This window comes from Bombus vancouverensis, chromosome 5 (assembly GCF_051014615.1).
Source record: "Bombus vancouverensis nearcticus chromosome 5, iyBomVanc1_principal, whole genome shotgun sequence".
Lineage (NCBI taxonomy): Eukaryota > Metazoa > Arthropoda > Insecta > Hymenoptera > Apidae > Bombus > Bombus vancouverensis.
This window is the reverse complement of record NC_134915.1, coordinates 16,823,822-16,845,359: the sequence shown is the minus strand read 5'-3', so window position 1 is coordinate 16,845,359 and position 21,538 is coordinate 16,823,822. Positions and strand designations below refer to the sequence as shown.

At 30.3% G+C, this 21,538-nt stretch overlaps 6 protein-coding genes across 11 annotated transcripts; 4 read left to right on the top strand and 2 right to left on the bottom strand.

The window, feature by feature from the left end:
- Positions 1–8: 8 nt before the first annotated feature.
- Positions 9–2,755, top strand: RIOK1 (RIO kinase 1). The gene is given in 6 exon segments (XM_033337431.2): positions 9–68; positions 71–138; positions 298–1,322; positions 1,404–1,615; positions 1,715–1,999; positions 2,079–2,755. Coding segments are annotated over 6 exon segments (1,737 nt in total). The 5' UTR covers positions 9–23; the 3' UTR covers positions 2,181–2,755.
- Positions 2,614–3,872, top strand: LOC117158502 (DNA repair protein XRCC3). 2 transcript variants are annotated; one of them, XM_033337470.2, is made up of 5 exons: positions 2,614–2,739; positions 2,835–3,032; positions 3,144–3,274; positions 3,344–3,553; positions 3,630–3,872. In XM_033337470.2, the coding sequence occupies exons 1-5, from the start codon at positions 2,655–2,657 to the stop codon at positions 3,837–3,839; spliced, it is 834 nt and encodes a 277-aa protein (XP_033193361.1). In that variant the 5' UTR covers positions 2,614–2,654; the 3' UTR covers positions 3,840–3,872. The 2 variants fall into 2 exon arrangements, with proteins under 2 accessions (XP_033193361.1, XP_033193360.1); XM_033337469.2 differs by having other exon boundaries at positions 2,627–2,760.
- Positions 3,850–5,124, bottom strand: LOC117158500 (RNA pseudouridylate synthase domain-containing protein 1). Of its 3 annotated transcripts, none has more exons than XM_033337466.2 (5): positions 4,771–5,124; positions 4,459–4,702; positions 4,323–4,382; positions 4,106–4,223; positions 3,850–4,025 (listed from the first exon to the last, which is right to left on the bottom strand). In XM_033337466.2, exons 1-5 carry the CDS (start codon positions 4,975–4,977, stop codon positions 3,863–3,865), a joined length of 792 nt encoding a protein of 263 aa, XP_033193357.1. In that variant the 5' UTR covers positions 4,978–5,124; the 3' UTR covers positions 3,850–3,862. The 3 variants fall into 3 exon arrangements, with proteins under 3 accessions (XP_033193357.1, XP_076474845.1, XP_033193356.1); XM_076618730.1 differs by having other exon boundaries at positions 4,106–4,382; positions 4,771–4,837; positions 4,912–4,929; XM_033337465.2 differs by having other exon boundaries at positions 4,106–4,382.
- Positions 5,125–5,281: 157 nt separating this feature from the next.
- On the top strand, positions 5,282–16,423 carry LOC117158483 (E3 SUMO-protein ligase RanBP2). 2 transcript variants are annotated; one of them, XM_033337406.2, is made up of 11 exons: positions 5,282–5,501; positions 5,568–5,675; positions 6,181–6,406; positions 6,473–6,649; positions 6,738–7,050; positions 7,144–13,697; positions 13,785–14,003; positions 14,073–14,417; positions 15,294–15,760; positions 15,839–15,964; positions 16,029–16,423. In XM_033337406.2, exons 1-10 carry the CDS (start codon positions 5,436–5,438, stop codon positions 15,962–15,964), a joined length of 8,601 nt encoding a protein of 2,866 aa, XP_033193297.2. In that variant the 5' UTR covers positions 5,282–5,435; the 3' UTR covers positions 16,029–16,423. The 2 variants fall into 2 exon arrangements, with proteins under 2 accessions (XP_033193297.2, XP_033193298.2); XM_033337407.2 differs by having other exon boundaries at positions 5,327–5,476.
- Positions 16,424–16,564: 141 nt separating this feature from the next.
- yip2 (yippee interacting protein 2) lies at positions 16,565–19,287 on the top strand. Of its 2 annotated transcripts, none has more exons than XM_033337445.2 (8): positions 16,565–16,720; positions 17,320–17,486; positions 17,578–17,709; positions 17,806–18,070; positions 18,163–18,338; positions 18,431–18,631; positions 18,707–18,861; positions 18,942–19,287. In XM_033337445.2, the coding sequence occupies exons 1-8, from the start codon at positions 16,702–16,704 to the stop codon at positions 19,024–19,026; spliced, it is 1,200 nt and encodes a 399-aa protein (XP_033193336.1). In that variant the 5' UTR covers positions 16,565–16,701; the 3' UTR covers positions 19,027–19,287. The 2 variants fall into 2 exon arrangements, with proteins under 2 accessions (XP_033193336.1, XP_076474842.1); XM_076618727.1 differs by lacking the exon at positions 16,565–16,720 and adding an exon at positions 17,127–17,175.
- LOC117158494 (odorant receptor 49b) lies at positions 19,252–21,471 on the bottom strand. The gene is made up of 6 exons (XM_033337444.2): positions 20,735–21,471; positions 19,997–20,538; positions 19,821–19,920; positions 19,640–19,747; positions 19,424–19,579; positions 19,252–19,365 (listed from the first exon to the last, which is right to left on the bottom strand). The coding sequence occupies exons 1-6, from the start codon at positions 21,008–21,010 to the stop codon at positions 19,309–19,311; spliced, it is 1,239 nt and encodes a 412-aa protein (XP_033193335.2). The 5' UTR covers positions 21,011–21,471; the 3' UTR covers positions 19,252–19,308.
- Positions 21,472–21,538: the final 67 nt, after the last annotated feature.

The window sequence follows — 21,538 nt, the reverse complement described above, 5'->3', positions numbered from 1 at the left end:
TGCTACCACTTATATTATTTTAAATGCGCCTTAATATTAGTAACCTATGTTGTGTATGTAACCTATCTTATGTCAAATTGTACAAAAACGTAATCATCGTATTCTATTTGTTACATATTTGCTGTCCTTTAAAATAAAGTAAGTATAAAGAAATAAAATTTTACCATGCATAAATATACTCAAGAGAATGAATTTAGTAATATTTATAAAATCGAGGCAAAGTACTTACAGAATATATCATTCGATTATATTCTCTGTAATAACTTATGTAAAATATCGATCTTAATTTTGTTACAGTTCGGAAATGTGTGAAGGTCAACCGTTATTTAATTGTCAATTATCCAAAGGTATGCACGAATTGCATATTTCAAACAGTGGAAAAGAAGAAGATAATGAAAACTATAATGATGATTTAGAAAGTAATGATTTTATTTGGGACAGAAATCAAAGTAAAGCTGGTTCAAAAAATATTACCAAAAATATTCAGACACAACGTATTAATGCACAAAATGTTTCCAATAAGATTACAAATTATCAACCATCAGATAAATTATTTCGTCGCTATGCTAATAAAATTAACATTGAAAGATATGAAGGCCCAACTTTACCAGGACATGCAACAAATCTTCTTATGGAAAATGATAAACGTGCAGAAAAAGATAGATTTAGAACCAAAGACAAACACGATCGCGCAACTGTTGAACAAGTTTTAGATCCTCGTACAAGAATGATATTGTTCAAACTTTTAAATCGGGGTATAATTGCTGAAATTAATGGATGTATTTCAACTGGGAAGGAAGCTAATGTTTATCATGCAACATCAAAAACAGGAGTAGAAGTTGCAATAAAAATATATAAAACATCAATTTTGCAATTTAAAGATAGAGACAAATACGTTACAGGAGAATTTCGTTTTCGTCATGGATATTGTCGTCATAATCCGCGAAAGATGGTGCGGACATGGGCAGAGAAAGAAATTAGAAATTTAACTCGTCTTCGCCAGGGAGAAGTAAATGCTCCAAAACCAATTTTACTATGTAGTCATGTTCTATTAATGGGCTTCATAGGTACTAATGGTTGGCCATCACCAAAATTGAAAGATGTTGTTCTCACTGCTTCTAAACCAAGGAAATTATACAGAGAATGTGTTGAAACAATGTGGAGATTATATAATAAATGCAAACTTGTTCATGCTGATTTAAGTGAATATAATATGTTATATCATGATGGATCTATTGTAATAATAGATGTGTCACAAGCAGTTGAGCATGATCATCCTATGGCACTTGAGTTTCTTAGAAAAGATTGTACAAATATCACTGGTAGGTGAGAATGAGAACTTCTTATAATGATATTACTGAGATGTTTTATAAAAATTTTGAAATAAATTAATATTTTTGTAGAATTTTTTAAGAAGAACGATGTAGGTGTGATGCCTGTAAAAACATTATTTGACTTTATAACAGATCCAACAATAACTGAAGAAAATATGGATAAGTATTTAGACGCAATATCAGAACAAATGACACAACAGGAAGAACAAGATAATGATCCTAAACAACAAATAGAAGAACAAGTGTTTAAGCAAGCTTATATTCCTCAAAACCTAAGTCAGGTAATATATTGTAGGAACATAAATATATAGTTATTTACATATATATTTAGATATATGTATATCAAATTGTAGGTATATGTATTTTAATGTAATGTTTAGGTAATTGATATTGAACGTGATATCAATCTTGCTAAATCTGGAAAAGAGGATTTGATATATAAAACTCTTGTTGGTTTAAAATCAGACTTATCCAAACCTATTAACACTCCTGAAATTCTTAGTAAAGATTTAAAGAAAACAAATAACATGGAAGAGAAAGATGATTTATCTGGAGATATTGATGATTCTGAAAATGAAAGTAGTGAAGAAGAAGATGTAATGGAAAACGAAACAAAATTTGTTAACTCGGCTCGACCTCGGCATGAGAGTCCAGACAGTAAAAAGGTAATACAATTGTCTTTTATAATATATTTACATGTGGTTATATGAAACATAATATATAATGATATATATTTGATTAAAGGCACGGAAAAAGGCAGTAAAAGAACAGCAAGCTGAAAAGAGAAAAACTAAAATAAAGAAACATATAAAAAAGAGGAAAGAAAAAGTCTTAAAAAAAAAATAATAGTTAAAGTATTATTGGAAAACATTTTAAGAAATTCAAAATACGAAGACATAACATGAAAGTAAACATTAATTTCTTACATATTTACCTTCAAAAATTAGAAAAAGATAATAAAAATATGTTTTCCTATTTACTAAAATTTAGTATACATACTGCATCCTTTGTAATATATTACCCTATTGTATAATGTATAAAGCATGATCATGTAAACAGGTTTGGACACTCATATATCTAAAGCATAAACGAAACCGTCCATCTTTTGAATCGAAAAAAATTAAGATGGAAGACAAGAAAAGGTCTCATTCTGCGACGTGCAGAGATGAGTAGAGTGGCTTGGCCTTTATCTGAACATTCATAGTATCTATATGTGTTTATGTATATACGTATCGCGCATGCGCAAAACGAGACCTTCTCTTGCTTTCTACTTGATTTTTTGACTCAAAAGATGGACAGTTTCGTCTATGCTTTCGATATATGAGTGTCCAGATCTGTTTATGTGATCGTGGATTGTATCATCATTACAAGAGTGAATCATTTAGCAAATATTTTAAAATAAAAAGTATAATGGAGAACTATTTTGGTATTAAAATTTTATTTTTGTTGCATCTTATGATCTCAATGAATTATATTATTCATTTTGTTTCGCGAAATTAGTTAACGCAAAAATAATAAAGGAACGTGAAAAATTTCTCACAACCGGTTGTCCGAAGTTTGATACGTTACTTCAAGGCGGTATCACTACTCGCGGGATTACACAAATTTATGGAGCTGCAAGTACAGGAAAAACACAATTAGCTTTACAATTATGCCTGACAGTACAGTTACCTACAACAGAAGGTGGCTTTGCTGCTGGTATTTTACAAATTGAATTATTTATAAAATTACAAATGAATATTAGTATTTCCTTACTTTTCAATTCTTTTTCATACATTTCGTTTTAAGTACATCAAATAATTAATGTAGGTGCAGTATATATTTGTACTGAATGTACATTTCCCTCACGAAGATTACAGGAATTGATACAAAAACTGGAAATTACTAAAAAATATGGAATAAATGGTGACTCAGTATTTGTAGAACATATATCAACTATTGTAATTATAATATATTTTTTAACTTAATACATTAACTTTTTAATATAATATTTTTTTTTTACCTTGTAGGAGGAACTGGAGATATGTTTGCTTCATAGAATTCCAATATTAATGTCTGTACAAAAGATAGGATTAATAATTATAGATTCAATTGCTGCTCCATATAGAGTAGAAGATTGGAAAGATGAATCTAATAAAAGAGGAAAAAGTTTGAGAACAATTGGACAACAGTTACATAAATTATGTAAAAATGACATTTGTGTAGTTTGCATTAATCAGGTAAAAAAAGATAAATTCTGTATGTAGTAATTAATAATTCAATAGCATAAATAGCTTACAGACAATTTATATACAGGTAACAGCAATTATGCATGGTAATATATCTAGTGATTATTTGAGTGTACGACCATCTTTGGGAATAACTTGGTTAAGTATGATAACTAATTCCATACAGTTTTACAGAATAGGTACTATGAGATATGCTTGTGTTAAATTGTCATCAAATTTATCAGAAACAACTATTTCATTTGAAATACAAGGATATGGGGTAAAAGCAATAGATTGAATAAAACAAATTGAAATAAAAGTTTAATGTTTATTTGATTGCAAAAGATTATAAATATCATAAAATATATCTTCATCTAATATCCTAGCAATATTTGTTGGTGACCATTGATTTCTTGGATCAGAAGCTACAAATGGATCTGTACTTCTTACATCTAAATTTTCCATTTCATTGTTCAATATAAGTCTTCAAAAATGAGAAAGCAAATATAAATACATAAATAATCTTTATATGTATATTCATATGTTATGTTATGTATATAATACCTGAAGGAATGTAAAAATGTTCGATAAGGCTCTATATCTTTTCTCTCACTATATGTATAATCTCCAATCACAGTATGACCAATATATGAACAATGCACTCTTAATTGATGTCTTCTACCTGTACCAGGACATAATAGTACTTTAGTAGCTGGCTTTCCATTTCTGAAACCTCTTTCTAATACTATAAGAATTGTATATGATTCTTTTGGTTTCTCACAAAATAAGTTATCACTGGTACACATTTTATGGTTTCCCTTCTTTTCTCTAGCATCAATCCCTAATAAAATAATGTTATTGTTAATAAATAGCTTTTCACAAATTGATATTATTAATGTTTTGTTTCAATTACCAACCAATTGCTTTATCTATGATTAGGTAAGGTTCATTAATATGTCCATGAAGTAATGCCAGATAAAATTTTTTGGCTGTTCTTGCTTCGAATACATTAGAAGCAGCTCGAGCTGCTTTTTTATTTAATGCAATACATATCACACCACTTGTCACATAATCTAATCTATGTACAAAATGAAATTCATGAAATAAATTTGGATTGACTAATTTTGGTAAAATTTTTTTTAATTCAAATTGCAGTGTATCCTAAAAATTTTAATATTTATCAAACTAATAAGTATACTATTTCTAATTTAAAAATGTTCTTTCCATACCTTTTTTTCACGATTATTACTATTAATGCACATGTCGTATGGTTTAGAAACCACCAAGAAATTTTCGCTGTGATATAATATATTTACATTATTTTTATGTTTGATTTCAATAAAATATTTCGTATATAATTTTAACAATACTTTTAATATTCGCGTTAATTTGAGAATAAACATCCTACAATTGTATAATATTTTATTTATATTCATTTTATGCAATATTAGTTTTTGTTTTTGTAAGCAACAAAATATACATAACACCAATCTTTGAAAACTGTTACGTTATCAAAATGATAAACATTGGTTGGGTATTATATTCATGTATGTATGTGTATCTAGTTTCTTTCAGGTACAAGATTGCTTGTTATACTCCTGAAAGATGGCATTTTATGATTTTATATTGTTTAATCCTTCCTGTTGGCTGTCTGTTTTCCGTTTTGAATTTTGCTTATAACTTCGCACTGATTGCAATAAGTGATGCAACAATGATTTGTAATGTATGATCAGTGATTAATGTATATTAAATTCAGAGCACGAAAAATTTGGTTTTTGGAGATAATTTAAACAAGTATCATACTGTAAATATGTCTTGTAAATAATTACATATATTTTAAATCATTCCGGAACTATATCAGAGGGCACCACTTAACTTAGTATTTCTGAATTGGATGAGAGTCGTTTGGATAAGACCGTTTGAAAGCGATTTGTGGTATGAGAAAAAGTCTTATTGTGGAGTGCGTACTATATAACGGTATTTCTAATTTCATTATAATCGAATATTATCTGTTAATTTTTTTTAGCGATCATTAAGGGAAGTTTTGTACTATATTCTGAAAATGTTTCGATCGAAGAAGGATGTTGACCGACACGTGAAGAACATTTTTATCAAACTTAAAGATTCAGGAGAGGTGAGGTTATTTTTCAGAAGAAAACGTCGTTGTTCCAAAATATATTTGTCCAAATATATTTATTAATTTTTTATATTTAAGTACTCAATGATTTCTTAAAATTATCCTTTCTTTTATTTCAAATGCACTTTGTATGCATACTAACTCATAATATTTCTATCTAATGTCAAATTGTATAGCACTGAAGGCCTTGACTTGATTATGAAAAAGATACATACATGCACATGCACTAACCTCTATATGATGGTTTAACGGTTTTTTACGACTTGAAGCAAATTTTGATTTTATATGTATTTAAAAAACATTTTTATACTTATTCAAATATTTTTTAAAGAATTCAGTTGTGTAAATATTTATTCACTCTAATATATTTGTTTTTGCCTTTTCTTTCTTTCTTTTCTTTTTTGATGTTTACAATATTTTGTAATTAGTAATTTTATTAGTTATAATGAAAATTTGCATTTTTAATATATTTTGTACATAATATCTGCATTTCTTTTTCAAGAAAAAGCTTCGATGTTATAATATTGCAAAATTATATTATCAAGTTGGAGACTATGAATCTGCAAAAAAATATGTTTCAAATTATTTGGAAATAAGAGACAAATCTGCAGGAGCTCATAAATTATTAGGTCAAGCTCTTGAAGCTTTGGGCCAGAAAGAAGCAGCCTTTGTAAGATATAAAATATCTCTTGAATTAGAACCAAAGCAGGATGATCTTCTCCTAAAAGGTATAGTTCAATATTTTTAATCTATTATTTCTTACTTTAAACTCACATATTAATAATATTTTTTAGTATGTGAGCTGTTGTCTGATATGGATATTAATACAGATATAAATAAGATAAAATATTGGGTAGAAAGAGCAGATAAGAAATTTCCACATCACGAAATAGTTTTTGAGCTAAAGGAAAAATTGTTAACTTCAAAAACACCAAGTGGTGATGATGATGATTTAGAAAAACTTATTATATGTACGTAATAAAATCTCTACTATATAATTACATGATTTTGTACAATTTAATTTAATTTGTTTATAATAATGTAATGCGTTTTTTTTAGCTGAATTATCAGTAAAACAAACAGATGTGCATCTACAAGTGAAGTTGCTCAAGTATTATGTAGGAAATCATAGGCTTGAAGATGCATATAACAAAGCAACCGAGATAGAGGCAACACAGTGTCACAGAAATAATATCATTTGGTATCAATCATTAACTGAATTACTTGTGAAGTGTAAAGAGAGTAAACAGTCAGATTGGACATTTTGGATATTTTATATTTCTGTGTTAGAAAGATATGCAGCACTTTGTCTTAAAGAACAGAGTAATGTTATTAGAAAAAGTATAACAGATATTACACAGGCAGTATTTAAGTAAGTATATTTGTACTAGGAGTCATATATTTTATTAGAATATATATATATATATATAACTAATATTACTGAATTAAAACATTCATATTGCAGTTTTGATCAAAGTTTACATGAATGTAAATCAAAGAACTTCTCTAATCATCCTGTTTTTATTGAACACATGTTATTACACATGTGGGGTCAATTACATTTTCATTTAGCATGTTTAATTTTACGTAAAACTAAGGCTGGTGAAGATAGTTGGTCTGAAGCAGGTAGATTGTGTGGACCTCTTTTATTAACTGCATTACATGTAGCACCTATAGATCCTACTGCTGTATGGACTATGCATTTAAAAGATAGACTTAAGAATCTAGTACATGTTTGGTATAGAGAAGGATCATACAGATATAGCCAGGCAGGTCATGTACTTCAAGATTATGCCCGAGATAATACTAAGAAATTACTAGATAAAATCGATAAATTTTGTACAAGTTCATGGCGAGAACGGGTATATCAAAGAATCTTTATTGGTCGATTGTATCAAGATGGTAAGACAACATCATATTTCGTGAACTCTTCAGTTTCAAATCCACCATTACGTTTATGTTCATTTAATGAACTAAAAAGATTTGATGAAATATCCGAAGAAGTATGGCCAGATTCATTACACCATCAAGTTTGGCTTGGTTTAAGAGCTCGGCCCCACACCTCACAAAATAAAGACAATGGACCGCATCCAAATCAAACGTCACGTGTTTTCTGTGAATTACAGTTTTCTGTTTATAACTTACACCAAGCAGCTCCTGAAAGTTTAAGTCGTCTCGATATTGATGCATTTTTAAATGCTGCTATCTGCACTTCTTCTGTACTTGAAGAACAGCAATTGAGTGGGCTTTTAAACCCTGAAAAATTACCTACATTGCCCGCAGATCTTACTAACACTCTCTGTACTAGTGTTCAAGAACAGTGGTGGTCTTATGCTTATAAAGTATATTCTATGGATAAACAAAAGCCATTGGACGAAGATGTTGGAGAATTGAGATTAGAATTACAAAGAGGCTTAGAAGTAGTACGTTGCCTTGGAAATCACGGATTGCATCCTGTTCTTTTAGTTCATTTAGCACGAATATTTCATTATAGAGCAGAGACATTGAAAGAAATAGATCAAGAAAATAATGACATACCATATTTAGAAGCACGATCTGAGATGTATTGGTCGGCTGCAATACCACTTCTTGAAAGATTACAAAATAATCAAGTTATTCGTATAACTAATTCTAAATTTTTTAACTATCAAGGAAAAGAAATGAATAATGTAGAAATAATTAAAGCTTTAGAAGAGGGTAAATTGCTTCTAGCTCAACGATTTGTACGCAGCAAACAATATGAAAAAGCAATAGATGCACTACAGGCTTTGAAATGTCCAGAAGCTTCAGTTCAACAGGGTCAAATGTATGAAAAGCTTGCAGATGAGATCATCAATTCTATACCCAAGGAAAGTTTAACATCTGAAATGAGATCACAACATATTATCATGCTCTCAAAAGCAAGAGAATGTTTTTATCTAACATTAGATCGCTTGCGCAGTCCGGGTACAGATCCGAAACATCCTTTAAACTCATTACTTTCCACATATATTTCCAATGTTGAAAATAAATTGAAAAGGATTGATCCAGACCTATCACGAGGTGACTTAAGCAGAAATGAATGCGATGGAATGTCGGATGAAAGTTATTCTTCTGCTCATAGTGCTGTTGATCAAACAGCTACAAAAATATCAACATTAACGGGATTAAATGCTTCAATTAATATTCTGAGTACACCACAAAAAAACATACACCGTACACCAAAACAGTCTAGCACTCCTTGTAGGGCACAACATCAGGATATATTGGATTTATCTCGGAATCGCTCTGAGGCACGTCCGAGTCCTGAACGTCTTGACGCTCAAATTCGTTCACTAAATCAAATGATTCACGCAAAGGATAATAAGATACAATCGATAGCAGAGCAAAATAAAGCTATATTGGAATTGAACAAAACAGTAATGGAGAAAGTCGAAAAATTAGCAAAAGAAGTAACAGAATTACGAAAAGAATTTCAGAAACAACGTACTCAGATTAATGTTAATGTTAATCCGAATCTAGAAGAAGATTTGTGCATTTTGAACGAAGATGATTACAATGATTTAAATTACAACGCAAATCAATCAGGCTCCGCATCTTCGATATCCGGGAACATGTTTCAATCTTCTCATAGACACCCATATTCTCAGTTGGTATATCCTTCAGCTACTTTTCAAGGATATTATCCGGCAGGAATGTCATTTAATGACCCAAATGCACAAGCTATTCCTTCTTTATACCCTCCAAATGTTTATTCCATGCCGGTATTGTATCCTAATACGAGATCGAAAATGCCTGAAAACATTCTTCAACCAAGCTTATTTATGCCACCAACAAATCAATCATTGCAAATTCCACTGCAAAAAGTAGAAACATCAAAACCAGAATCGATTATAAAAGACGCTCCTGTAAATAAAATTCCACCAGTTAATGTTGCTATTACCACTTCTGATACACTTCCAACTACAGCACCAATTGTTCAACCAACACTTAGTGTAACGATTCCTCCACATTTCAGACAAAGTAGTTCTTCTACTCCAGCTGCCACTGAACAATCTGCTCCACATTGTTATCAAATTTCTATGCCTTCCCAAGCTACTATACCAACAACAGTAAACTTACCACCTTTGTCAAATACTGTTACAACTACTCCAGCAAATCTTTCTGTATCAGAGACATCAAAGCAAGATACTATCTGTTCAACTGGATCTCCAAACAGTTCAGATCATGAACATGATCCAATTCCAGATTTTGTTCCTGTTATACCATTACCCGCAGAAGTTAAAGTTACTACTGGAGAAGAGGGTCAAGAGGTACTGTTTTGTGCAAGAGCTAAACTTTACCGTTTCGTGGATAATGAATGGAAAGAACGTGGTATAGGAAACGTCAAATTACTTAAAAATGAAGAAGGAAAAGTTCGTTTACTTATGCGCAGGGAACAAGTATTAAAAGTATGTGCAAATCATTATCTTGTGCCAGATATGGAGTTAACTGCTAAATCAAATAATGAAAAGGCATGGTTTTGGGTTGCACATGACTTTGCTGATGGAGAATTAAACCTAGAAAAGTTTTGTATCAGATTTAAGACTGTTGAAGAAGGTATTTCCTTTAAGGAACATTTTGATAAAGCTAAAGCAAGTCTTACATCTGAGAAAATAATTGAAAGTATTGATAAAACATCAACCAAAGCTAGTGCTACATCGAGCAATATTAAAAAGTCGGAGAAAACAAAATCAGATTTAAAAGCTATAGAACGAACACCGTTTGTTTCTGAACAAACTGTTCAAAAACAATCTATTGATGTGACAGAAACCATTACATCAGAGAAATTAAAAACTAATGTACCTACAACAGTTATTGGTGGATTTTCATTTACATCAACACCAATTATTCAAAAAACAACCACTACAGAATCTTCAAAAGTTCCTACTAAGTCAGAAGTTAGTCCATTTGCCGGTTTTACATTTAATAAGACTGTAACGAATGCTGAAAGTTTTGCAACTACGACACAAAAAAACTCGACTACTGGAATAATAACTGCATCACAATTTACTTTCCCATTTACAAAAGCAACTACACCTTCTCAATTAGGGGCTACAACAGTACCAACTGTTAGTGTTCATAACTCGTCAATTTCATCTTCACAACCAATCAGTACTGTTGTTACTAGCGAAAATACTTCTGTTAATACTCCTCAATTTTCACTTAGAAGACCTTTTGCTCCTGCTCCTGCTCATGCTCCTGCTCCTGCTTCTGCTCCTGCTTCTGCTCCTGCTCCTGCTCTTGCTCCTGCTCCTGCTCTTGCTCCTGCTTCTGCAAATTCTACTGTTCCAACCTTTGCTTCTGCGGGTATTCAAGATACAGGCAAGTCTCTTGTACAAACTGAATATGAAGAAATGCTATTCACTGAAAAGATTAGCCTTCAGTATTACAACAGTGATGCCAAACAGTGGGAAAACAGAGGTACTGGACAAATAAAGATTTTATGGAATCCAAAAACGAACAAAATTCGTTTATTAATGATAGATGAAAATAGTTTGAAAGTTTGTTATAATTATGATATTTTTGCAAAATGCCCATTTACACTAAAAAGTAGTAGTAACACAATTGTCAATTGGAATATACAATATGGGTTAGGCAACAAAACAGTAATGTTTGCAGCAACATTTAAAACATCCAGTCAAGCATCTCAATTTTATAGCATAATTACTAGCAATCAGCAAAAGATGGTAAACAATTGTATTACAGCAGAAAATTTAAAAAAGCCAGAAACTCTTCAAAATACACAAACAAACAAGATACAGACTTCCTTGTCTGAAATGTTTAAGCCACCAGCAGGATCATGGGAATGTAATGCTTGCTACACAAGAAATACTGAATCGAATGCAAAATGTATAGCTTGTGAAGAACCACGTTCTTCTGTGTCGAATAAATCAAATATCTCAAATACAGTTACATCAAGTCAAATACCTCTTTCACAAATGTTTAAACCACCTACTGGCTCGTGGAAATGTAAATGTTGCGATATTGTTAATGCAGCTGAAAGTAATTATTGTGTTGCCTGTGACACACCAAAAGATCTGTCTCTTCCACCTAAACCAAAAACTGATGGTTTTCAGATAAGTACAAGTTCCTCTGGAGCTACACCCACATTTACGTTTGGTATTCCACAAGATACTACTAAGAAAAGTACAAGTGGATTTTCATTTCGTTTACCTACCTCTAATGATGTTTTTATAGATTCTAAATCTACATCTTCGATAGCTACAAAATCTGATGATAAAACAGATACATCAAATGCAAAATTTGTTTTTGGAACACCAGGAAAATCGTTTGGGTTCAATTTTGTGTCTAAATCATCTCCAACAAAGTCTGGTGAAGAAGAAAATAGTGAAGAGGAAGTGGTGGAAAGCGATGACATTCATTTTTCACCCATAATTCCATTACCAGATAAAATTGAAGTTAAAACAGGTGAAGAAGAAGAAGAAGTTCTTTATAGTCATAGAGCGAAGTTGTTTAGATACGATAAATCGGTAAATGAATGGAAAGAACGTGGTTTAGGTGACATAAAATTATTACGACACAAGGAAACGGGCAAATTGCGACTAGTAATGAGACGAGAGCAAATATTAAAGCTGTGTTTAAATCATTTCGTGCTTCCAAATTTGGAATTGAAGCCGAAAGATGAGAAAACATGGATGTGGAATGCTGCTGATTATAGCGAAGGAGAAATCGAACCCACTCTCTTTGCGTGTCGCTTTAAAACATCCGACATTGCTAACGATTTCAAAGATGTAATTGACAAATCAAGGATGGAGCTCCCACCCATTGAAAAAACTGCCGAAACGAAAGTAGAAGCATTCACCGAAGTTTCACCTACACGAGATATCGAGGTTCTGTACGAGTTGAAAGTAACACCTGAAGAAAAACAAGCTGCATTAAAGTTTCAACTTCCAGAAAACTTCTATGCGTACAAACAAAAGCCAGATTGTCCTGGATGTAGAGGCTGTAAAGAATATTCTGATGTATCGTTATTTTCAGATGGAAGTTCTGGAAAAGCAGCATCTACATCAAAAACACCTGCAGAGGATCAAAAACCTCTGACTACTACATCTGGGATACAGTCACTTTCAAAATCTATTAATTTAAGTCCCGCATCTAACGAATTCACAACTGTTCAAACACCTGTTTCAAATACTGATACAACTGTTTCTTCCATTTTCAAGTCTGGATTGCATAGTACAACCACGTCACAATTTGCAACGAATTCTCTCTCTACAACAACTACATCAAGTATATCATTTGGGAATACTAATACGATCACATCAAGTGATAAGAAAACTGGTTTTTCATTTGTAATGCCCCAAACTACATCTACTACAAATGAGATACAAAAATCTACATCTGATACTTCAACACCTGAAAATTTAAAAATCTGTAGTCCCACTAATTCTCAAGGACAGGTATCATCGACTACATCTTTTTCATTTATGACATCGTCTACAACACCTACAACATCCATATTTGGAATGGCAAAATTAGATAATACAGGAAAGAATATTTTTGGTGGAATGTGGAAAAAAGATTCTTCTGGATTACTTAAGCCTACTTCCATTAGTGTCAGTACAAATAATTCTGAATCAATATTTTCAAATAATTTCAAAACTCAACCAAAAACAAATACAAATACTGCAATGACATCTGTATTTGGTGCTAGTACTTCTCTTTTCGGATCTTCTGCATTGAAAACTAGTTCTGAAAGCTCAACCACAGGTTCATTATCATTTGATACATCTGCTAAATCTACTAATTCAATATTTCCTAATACATCTACATCATTTTCGTCCAATTTATTCTCCGGCTCATGTACAACTACATCATCTTTTACAATTTCAAATCCTGTGACAACTAATGTTTTTGAAACATTAATACCAACAACAAGTGAAACACAAGAGGACAGTGATATTGCTTTCTTGTCAACGACAGATGTGTCATTTTCAGCTATAGCAGCTCAAAATCCCCAGATAGCATTCAAAAAAGGTACATCTTTCATATCATTATCCGTATGATAGCAATTTAAATTAGTAAGAACTGATAACATTATTATACAAATAATTTATTTCATAGATCCAAATTTTTCTTTTGTTGGTGCTGGGTCAGCTGTATTTAATTCGAAATCAAAATCTGCGCAACAAACAAAAGAAGTTACGGCAAATAAAAAAGATGAAAATGAAGAAGAATACGATCAAACCGAAAATGATCAAGATCATGATCCTCATTTCGAGCCTATTGTACCTCTGCCTGATATTATCGAAGTACATACCGGAGAAGAAGAGGAAGAGAAAGGTATAATTTAAAATAACTGTTTGAAAAGATTAATGTATTTATCTTTAAATGATCACATGTTTGTTACAGTATTTTGCGAAAGAGCTAAATTATACAGATACGATAAGAACATGTGCGAGTGGAAAGAAAGGGGTGTTGGAGAAATGAAAATTTTACATCATCCAAAATATGACCGTTACAGATTGCTGTTACGACGAGATCAAGTTTACAAAGTAGTATGCAATCTCTTACTTACTCCAGACATTGTCTTTACTAAACTCACTACGAATGATCGCTCTTGGATATGGGCAGGCATGAATTATGCTGAAGAGCAACCATGTATAGAGCAATTAGCAGTTAAATTTAAAACTGTAGAACTGGCAAAAAATTTCAAGGATACAGTTGATAAAATCCAACAAACTCTAAGCGAAAGCCGTAAGGAATAAGATGAAAACCTCTTGTTTATAATGCTTTCCTTAGTTTATAATCCTTGCTTGTGATTGCATGTGTATTCATTGTATGTTATATGCATACTATAAAAAACATATATTTCTTCATTATTAAAAAATATTAATGTATCTTTATTTATATACATAAAATGTAATACTGTTTAAAAATATTATAATTTAATATCAAATATGCTATAAAGAGGCAATCATACAGAGATCATTGAAATCGTACGAAGACATGTTTTGTTACCTTTTAAAGGAACTGTCCAAAAAATGTTTTTTGATTAATATATCTGATTGTAAGTTTAATTGTGATACACAAATAATAATATTGATTCATCATATAGACATGTATAAAATTATTTTATTAAAATATATTTAATTCCATTCAACTTTTATTATTTGTAATGAAAGAAACAAAATGCAAGACATGACAATAGAACTATTTTATATTATACTTCATAATGGATAAAGTTTTACTATTAAACAAATGTACTGTTATCATAAATTTTATCAATATCTATTGATTTTTTGTTAATTTTCTAGTAATTTTTAAATAACTGTCAATATTTATATTAAAAACTAACTTGTACAAATACATATTTTAGTTGCATAACGTTGAATAAAATGTAATTTACGATACAAAACGCAATTTAAATTATTTTCACCAATTAAAATAAAAGTTTTCCTCAATTTTAAATGTGTTCAATATTTATACATATCTACATATAAGGTGTACTTTTATAAGGTAACTTTATAGGATAGTAGCTTTTACACTAGCTTTTTGCTTGCACATAGCGTTCATATTATTTAATTAGAGTAGTTATTTCGATACAAATTTATGTTTTTTATATAAATACAGGAGAAAAAAATGTAGAAGATAGACCAGTAATAGAAGAACCAGAAGATGGTAAAAATGAAGAACTAGATGAAGAAGAAGGTGATGAAGGTGAAGTAGACGTTGAAGTAAATGAAGTAGAGGATGAAGAAGAAGAGGAAGATAATGATGATGATGATGATGATGAGGAGGAGGAGGATGATGATGAGTATGATGATGAGGATGATGATGAGGATGATGATGAGTATGATGATGAGGATGATGATGAGGAGGAGGAAGAGGAGGAGGAGGAGGATCAGAACTCCATTACTTTTGAAAAAAGTGCTTCTGTGTTTGCTAGAAATAAAAAAGGTGGTTGGAACTTTGTTGCATCAGGAAATTTAATTATTTATTATGATTCTAATATTTTTGGTGAAAAAATAATATTAAAGGCAGATGAGACAGATGAAGTTGTAAGCAACACAATTATTAGTATGACAACAAACATGAAGGTAAAAGCATTAAAATTATGTTATGTAACAATTTAACTGATTGTGAATTAACTAACTGTCAGTTATTATTTTATAAAGGTGAATGGTACACGATGCACTTGGACGGCAATTGATCATGCTTTGACACCGCCGACAAAACGCACTTTAAGTGCCACTTTTTCCTCAGTACATGTCGCACAGGAAATGTATAAACATTTTCAATAAGTAAGTAAAAATTTGTATGCAGTATAAAAAGAAAATGATAAAAATTAATTATTGATTTCAACAGGGGGTAGAACACGCATTTCAAGCACACATCAGTGAACCATTCTATGAAGAATAAAATAAAATGATTCCTCATATTTCTTATAATAAAGTATTATATCTCTTGTAAACAAAAATCATTTAATTTTAGTTCAATTTCAATTTATAGGATAAGTAGTTCCCAATTTTATCCTTTTTTATGGGTGTAACTGTATAATAAATAATTGTACAAATTATCTAGGAGTTTATGAAAATAAGTAAATTTTCGTCAATTGTGATGCATTTCGCTCGTAAAAAAAGATACATGATAAATCAAAATTACTTGGTTAACAATTACGTATCTAACTGTAAGTTCAAATTTAACATGTGATATTTAAAGAACTTTACTGATATTTATAAAAATATTTATTACAATAAAAGTGCATGTATGTTCCAAGTGTTCATTCCTTTAATTAAGTAACCTCCTAAAAAATAAAATTCCATCTGTGGTAACGGGCAACGAAATCGCTTGCGACGTTACTGCAACCAGTCGTATCTTCATGCGTTAATATATAAACTACTATATAATGAGTATGTTATGTTACAAACGTGTGGTAGTAGATAGCGGTACATATATAAGCAGTTGAACACTGTACAATACATTAGGGGTTGAATTTCTGTTGTAGATTGTATTGTAATACAGAATATATTGTTACACAATGTCTGTTGCAACGAAAGGTATGTAATATTCAAAACATTTAGTATATAAAAATAAATATATCTAGAGATTTTAATAAAAAAATTGAATAAATATTTACATATTTTCTTAAATTCCTTATTTATAATTTTTCCAGCTTTCCTATTTATTTTTATAATACTTCTGACTCAGCACAAAAATATATTATATTTGAAGTTTTATAATTACAAGATCTTTGAGATATATAAACGTTATATCTTTTATGCGGCAGGAAAATAAGAAAAAATGTCTTAATACAAAGTAAAATTGTAAATAAATAATTAATATTAAATATATATATATACAAAATATATTTAATAGTATTGAAAAAATGATGTCATATATATAATTTTAGAAGAATAAATGTTAGGTGTTTTGCGAATATGTTTTTCGACCTTTGGACTTAATGTTAAATATAACTAAATGACTGCTACTTTTATTATTTTAAAATGCGTTTGTATGTATTTATATTTACATTTTAAGTAATTAAAACTATCAAACAATTGTGTGTGTATATTGTATATATATAATATATATAATATATATACAATATATTATATATATATATATATAATATATATATACATTTTTTTTCCTATAGGTATCTTTATTGTAGCTGCAAAACGTACCCCATTTGGTACAATGGGTGGTGTATTTTCCAATAAAAGCGCAACTGATCTATCAGTTGTTGCTGCCAAATCTGCTTTGCAATCTGCAAAGCTAAATCCTGATAAAATAGATAGTGTTGTTTTTGGGCATGTATTAGCTGTATGTAGTTAATCAATATTTACATATACCAGTTGATTGTTTTTATTAAATGTTCCATGCTCTTATAAGATTTATAATTATTATTTACAAGGTATCATCTGCTGATGGAGGATTTTTAGCACGTCATGTTGCATTGAAGTCTGGTATACCTTTAGAAAAACCAGCATTCTCTGTAAATAGATTATGTGGTTCTGGATTTCAGTCAATTGTTAATGGTGCACAGGTATAGATTCATGTATCACATAGTATATGTATATATTAAAAAAGTACTTGTAATAAAATTGTGCAAACATAAAAGGTAATTAATTATTATTTTCAGGATATTTTAACAGGGCAATCTAAGATAGTTTTAACAGGAGGAACAGACAATATGAGTCAAGTTCCCTTTGTTGTAAGAAATGTTCGGTTTGGCACAACTCTAGGGCAAAAATATGAGTTTGAGGATGCTTTATGGCTTGGATTATTTGATACTTATTGCAATTTAACTATGGGTATAACTGCAGAAAAGCTTGGAGCTCAATATAACTTAAACAGACAAGAGGTAGATGAATTTGCTTTAAGAAGTCAGCAATTATGGAAGGCTGGTAAATGTCTTTTATATTGAACTCAATGCTGATTATTTAAAATATTAATATAAATGAATAAAGATACTGAAATCGAATTTCAATTATTTCAGCCAATGATGCTGGTCGTTTTAAGGAGGAACTTGCACCTGTTACGATCACTGTGAAAAAGCAAGATGTTGTCGTTAGTACTGATGAACATCCACGACCTCAAACAACTTCTCAAAGTTTAGCCACATTACCTCCTGTTTTTCAGAAAGATGGTTTAGTTACAGCAGGATCTGCATCTGTATGTTAATTTGTGTCTTATTAAAGTTAATTGTAGATACATTAGAATTATATTTTATACTTTCTGGACATACATATAACTTTTCCACATAGGGTGTTTGCGATGGTGCAGGAGCAATTATCTTAGCTAGCGAAGAGGCTGTTAAGACAGAGCAACTTACACCATTAGCACGTTTGATAGGATACAGCATTGTAGGTGTAGAACCCAGTATTATGGGAATTGGTCCAGCTCCGGCTATCAAACAACTTCTTAAAGTTACTGATAAAAATTTGAATGATGTTGAACTTGTTGAGGTAAAAATATTAATAAAAATCTCATTTAAATGTAGGTATCTAATCAAACATGTAATTATTTATATGTTTTGCTAGATTAATGAAGCATTTGGAGCTCAAACATTGGCATGTGTTAGAGAGTTAGATCTAGATATTAATAAATTAAACGTGGATGGTGGAGCTATTGCTCTTGGACATCCATTAGCTGCATCTGGTAGTAGAATTACTGCACATTTAATACATGAACTAAGGTGTGTTAATATTTAAAAAATAAGAAACTAATGAATATATAGAATGAATTAATGAGAATGATACATAATCACTTTTGCAGGAGACGAAAAAGTGGAAAATTAGGAATTGGTTCTGCTTGCATTGGTGGAGGTCAAGGAATAGCTGTGATGGTAGAAGCATTATAATCATATTACACATTATATAGTTATAAATGGTGATATGAAACACGGATTACGATTATCGAGACATATATATATATTATAAAATGTATGTTTATGCATATATTTATTTTTTATATTTTATATACATTACAAAGTTATTGAAAGATTGTTGAATCTATATTTTTATACTAATATTGATCGCATGGTTAGAAGAATTTCATATTTAAAATTCTACCATGTTTACTAATGTCTGAATAAACATTTAAAATATTTTTCTATTGTAAATTTTTATAATTATTAATATATCTAGGTAGCTGTAGAAGTTCTTAACACGGTAAAAATAGAATACGACGTACGTAGAATCTAAAAGATCACATTAATGAATAAAAAAAATGAAATCATTATAGATATATATACATACTAGAACAAAATTTTGTAATGATAATTCCATAACATTTCCAACAATTAATATAAGAGGCCATTGTGCTCTTGCCATTATAATAAGTAAGGCATGTTTAAAATCCTTGCTATTATCCCACCAGTTATTTGCATAGGCAGATGAACATATTCTCATGCTCTGTAAATGTGATTTTTAACTAAAATTTTTATTATTAAATTTTTGATCACAATTACATACATGAAAATGTAGTTCATTTCCATGCCAGCAATATATGAAGATTTGGTATATCACGCAACACGTATATAGTAATGTGCCAAGAAATTCGGATGTAACGTAATCTTTCATCTGTAAATGTAACAAATACACAGTACATACTTACGACTGCGTAAACCGAACAAAGTTAATATGCAAGATTTACCTGTGATAAGTTGAATAATATAGCACAAATGACAATACAATCTACTAGAAGTTGTAAAAATATTAAAGTACCAAATACATCTTGGATTTGTTTTGAGAAACTGGAAATATTTAGTAATGTGCGTATATATTTGAGGAATAGATGTTGAAATTTGTATCTTTAATTGAGAAACTTACTCAAATATCATAATAGTATGTTCAATGCAATGTTTCAAATCCTCATACATTTTACTATAAACTTTTAAAGTAGAGTTTTCAATACTGACATTATCAATTAATAAAGTATATTTTTTTTCTATTATACAATGCATCGAAGAAATATTATAATTTAAGATTGTTAGTTGGCAACAAGCAGTCACTATAAAACCTGTTGCTAAAGTATCTATTGCTATATTGTTAATGCAACTTGTACAGACGACCATAAATTGATGCAAAGAAGTAAATTCAAAAACTGGAGTAGATGTTACATTATAAGGATACCATCCTACCATTGGTAATTGTTTAGATGTCCCACTGATTTGATATAATATCGGGGTACTTCCCCAAGAAATTACAGCAATGAAACCAAAAGTTTGAAAAGTGATTTGATGAAAAATTGCTTGCCAAGTATAATATGCCGTAATATGTTCGTATTTATCGTTATCTCGATTAAACATTTCGCTGTTTGTTATATCTATAAGATCTTTGATACGTCTACGTCGGCAGATAATATAAATCACCTATTTACAAATGTAAAAAGTATCTAATAGAATAATATGTTTATTTATTCTATTTTTCTAAAAGAAAGAGAGAGAGAGAGAGAGAGAGAGAGAATAGAAGTAACGAGCAAAAATATTTGGTCAGTCATATTATTACACGATACAGTATCATAACGATTAAGATATACAAAAAGACATCTTACACCTTAAATTATACCTTTGTGGCGTACGTAGAATAAGTCATGAGAATACTTAAACTGGCCATCATTGCCTCTATATTTCCCCAATTTATAATTATGTATACGATATTGCTAGCTATAGTAATTCCAAGAAAAAATATTAAATTAAAAGTTGTGTATATATTATACAAATATTTATATTTGGCCCATTCCGGCCAGAATCCCAGATAGTAAATGATTGATAAACTAGTTTGCAAGTGTTTATTAGGGTGTATCTTTTTGAACTTGGTTTGTTTCTCCCCAAAAATATCCATTTTCTCAAACAAATTACTTATGTTGCAATTTCGTAGATTGAATTTACCTTTATATTGGGAATACTAACTTTGTATCAGTTTACCATTTGCCTCGTGGGTTTGTAACATTTACATCGTAGAATTCTAACATTTAATTAAAGAGTTCACAAGATTACAGGACTATTTCATGATGAATCGTAATTATATCGAGGAAGAGAACGCTTCCTACTATTTGTACTTAATTAAACGACATTCAAAAGGGATAGTTTCTTTGGGCTATAATCATGTTCGATTATAGAGAGTACATCACTTTTAATATTCATCATTTATCGATTCAACGTATTCTGTAATCAAAGTACAGTATACCGTACTGTTCTTGTCTTCTTTACAGTCTTCCCTATTGAAGTTAAAGTGATTCTCTTCTCTCGGGTACTATAAATCCGAAGAAGTCGGTAATGCAGATAAAGCTGTTTTACTTGATACAGTTATCACATATAAAATAAGCATTATAGGAGAAACATAAAAAAAATCCAGAGACTATCAGATATG

Coding starts and splice junctions, on each gene's coding strand:
- LOC117158500 (XM_033337465.2), bottom strand. CDS start 4,977: ATGAATATAAATAAAATATTATACAATTGTAGGATGTTTATTCTCAAA. Junction 4,383..4,458: donor AATCATAGATAAAGCAATTG/GTTGGTAATTGA, acceptor TTATTTTATTAG/GGATTGATGCTAGAGAAAAG. Junction 4,026..4,105: donor ACATTTTTACATTCCTTCAG/GTATTATATACA, acceptor TCATTTTTGAAG/ACTTATATTGAACAATGAAA.
- LOC117158483 (XM_033337406.2), top strand. CDS start 5,436: ATGAGAGTCGTTTGGATAAGACCGTTTGAAAGCGATTTGTGGTATGAG. Junction 7,051..7,143: donor ATTACACAGGCAGTATTTAA/GTAAGTATATTT, acceptor TTCATATTGCAG/TTTTGATCAAAGTTTACATG. Junction 15,761..15,838: donor GTATGACAACAAACATGAAG/GTAAAAGCATTA, acceptor TATTTTATAAAG/GTGAATGGTACACGATGCAC.
- LOC117158494 (XM_033337444.2), bottom strand. CDS start 21,010: ATGGATATTTTTGGGGAGAAACAAACCAAGTTCAAAAAGATACACCCT. Junction 19,748..19,820: donor TATTATTCAACTTATCACAG/GTAAATCTTGCA, acceptor TTACATTTACAG/ATGAAAGATTACGTTACATC. Junction 19,366..19,423: donor CATTACAAAATTTTGTTCTA/GTATGTATATAT, acceptor GTGATCTTTTAG/ATTCTACGTACGTCGTATTC.
- yip2 (XM_076618727.1), top strand. CDS start 17,142: ATGACTGCTACTTTTATTATTTTAAAATGCGTTT. Junction 17,176..17,319: donor TATTATTTTAAAATGCGTTT/GTATGTATTTAT, acceptor TTTTTCCTATAG/GTATCTTTATTGTAGCTGCA. Junction 17,710..17,805: donor CAATTGTTAATGGTGCACAG/GTATAGATTCAT, acceptor TATTATTTTCAG/GATATTTTAACAGGGCAATC.
- LOC117158502 (XM_033337469.2), top strand. CDS start 2,655: ATGAGTGTCCAGATCTGTTTATGTGATCGTGGATTGTATCATCATTAC. Junction 3,275..3,343: donor TAGAACATATATCAACTATT/GTAATTATAATA, acceptor TTTACCTTGTAG/GAGGAACTGGAGATATGTTT. Junction 3,554..3,629: donor GTGTAGTTTGCATTAATCAG/GTAAAAAAAGAT, acceptor ATTTATATACAG/GTAACAGCAATTATGCATGG.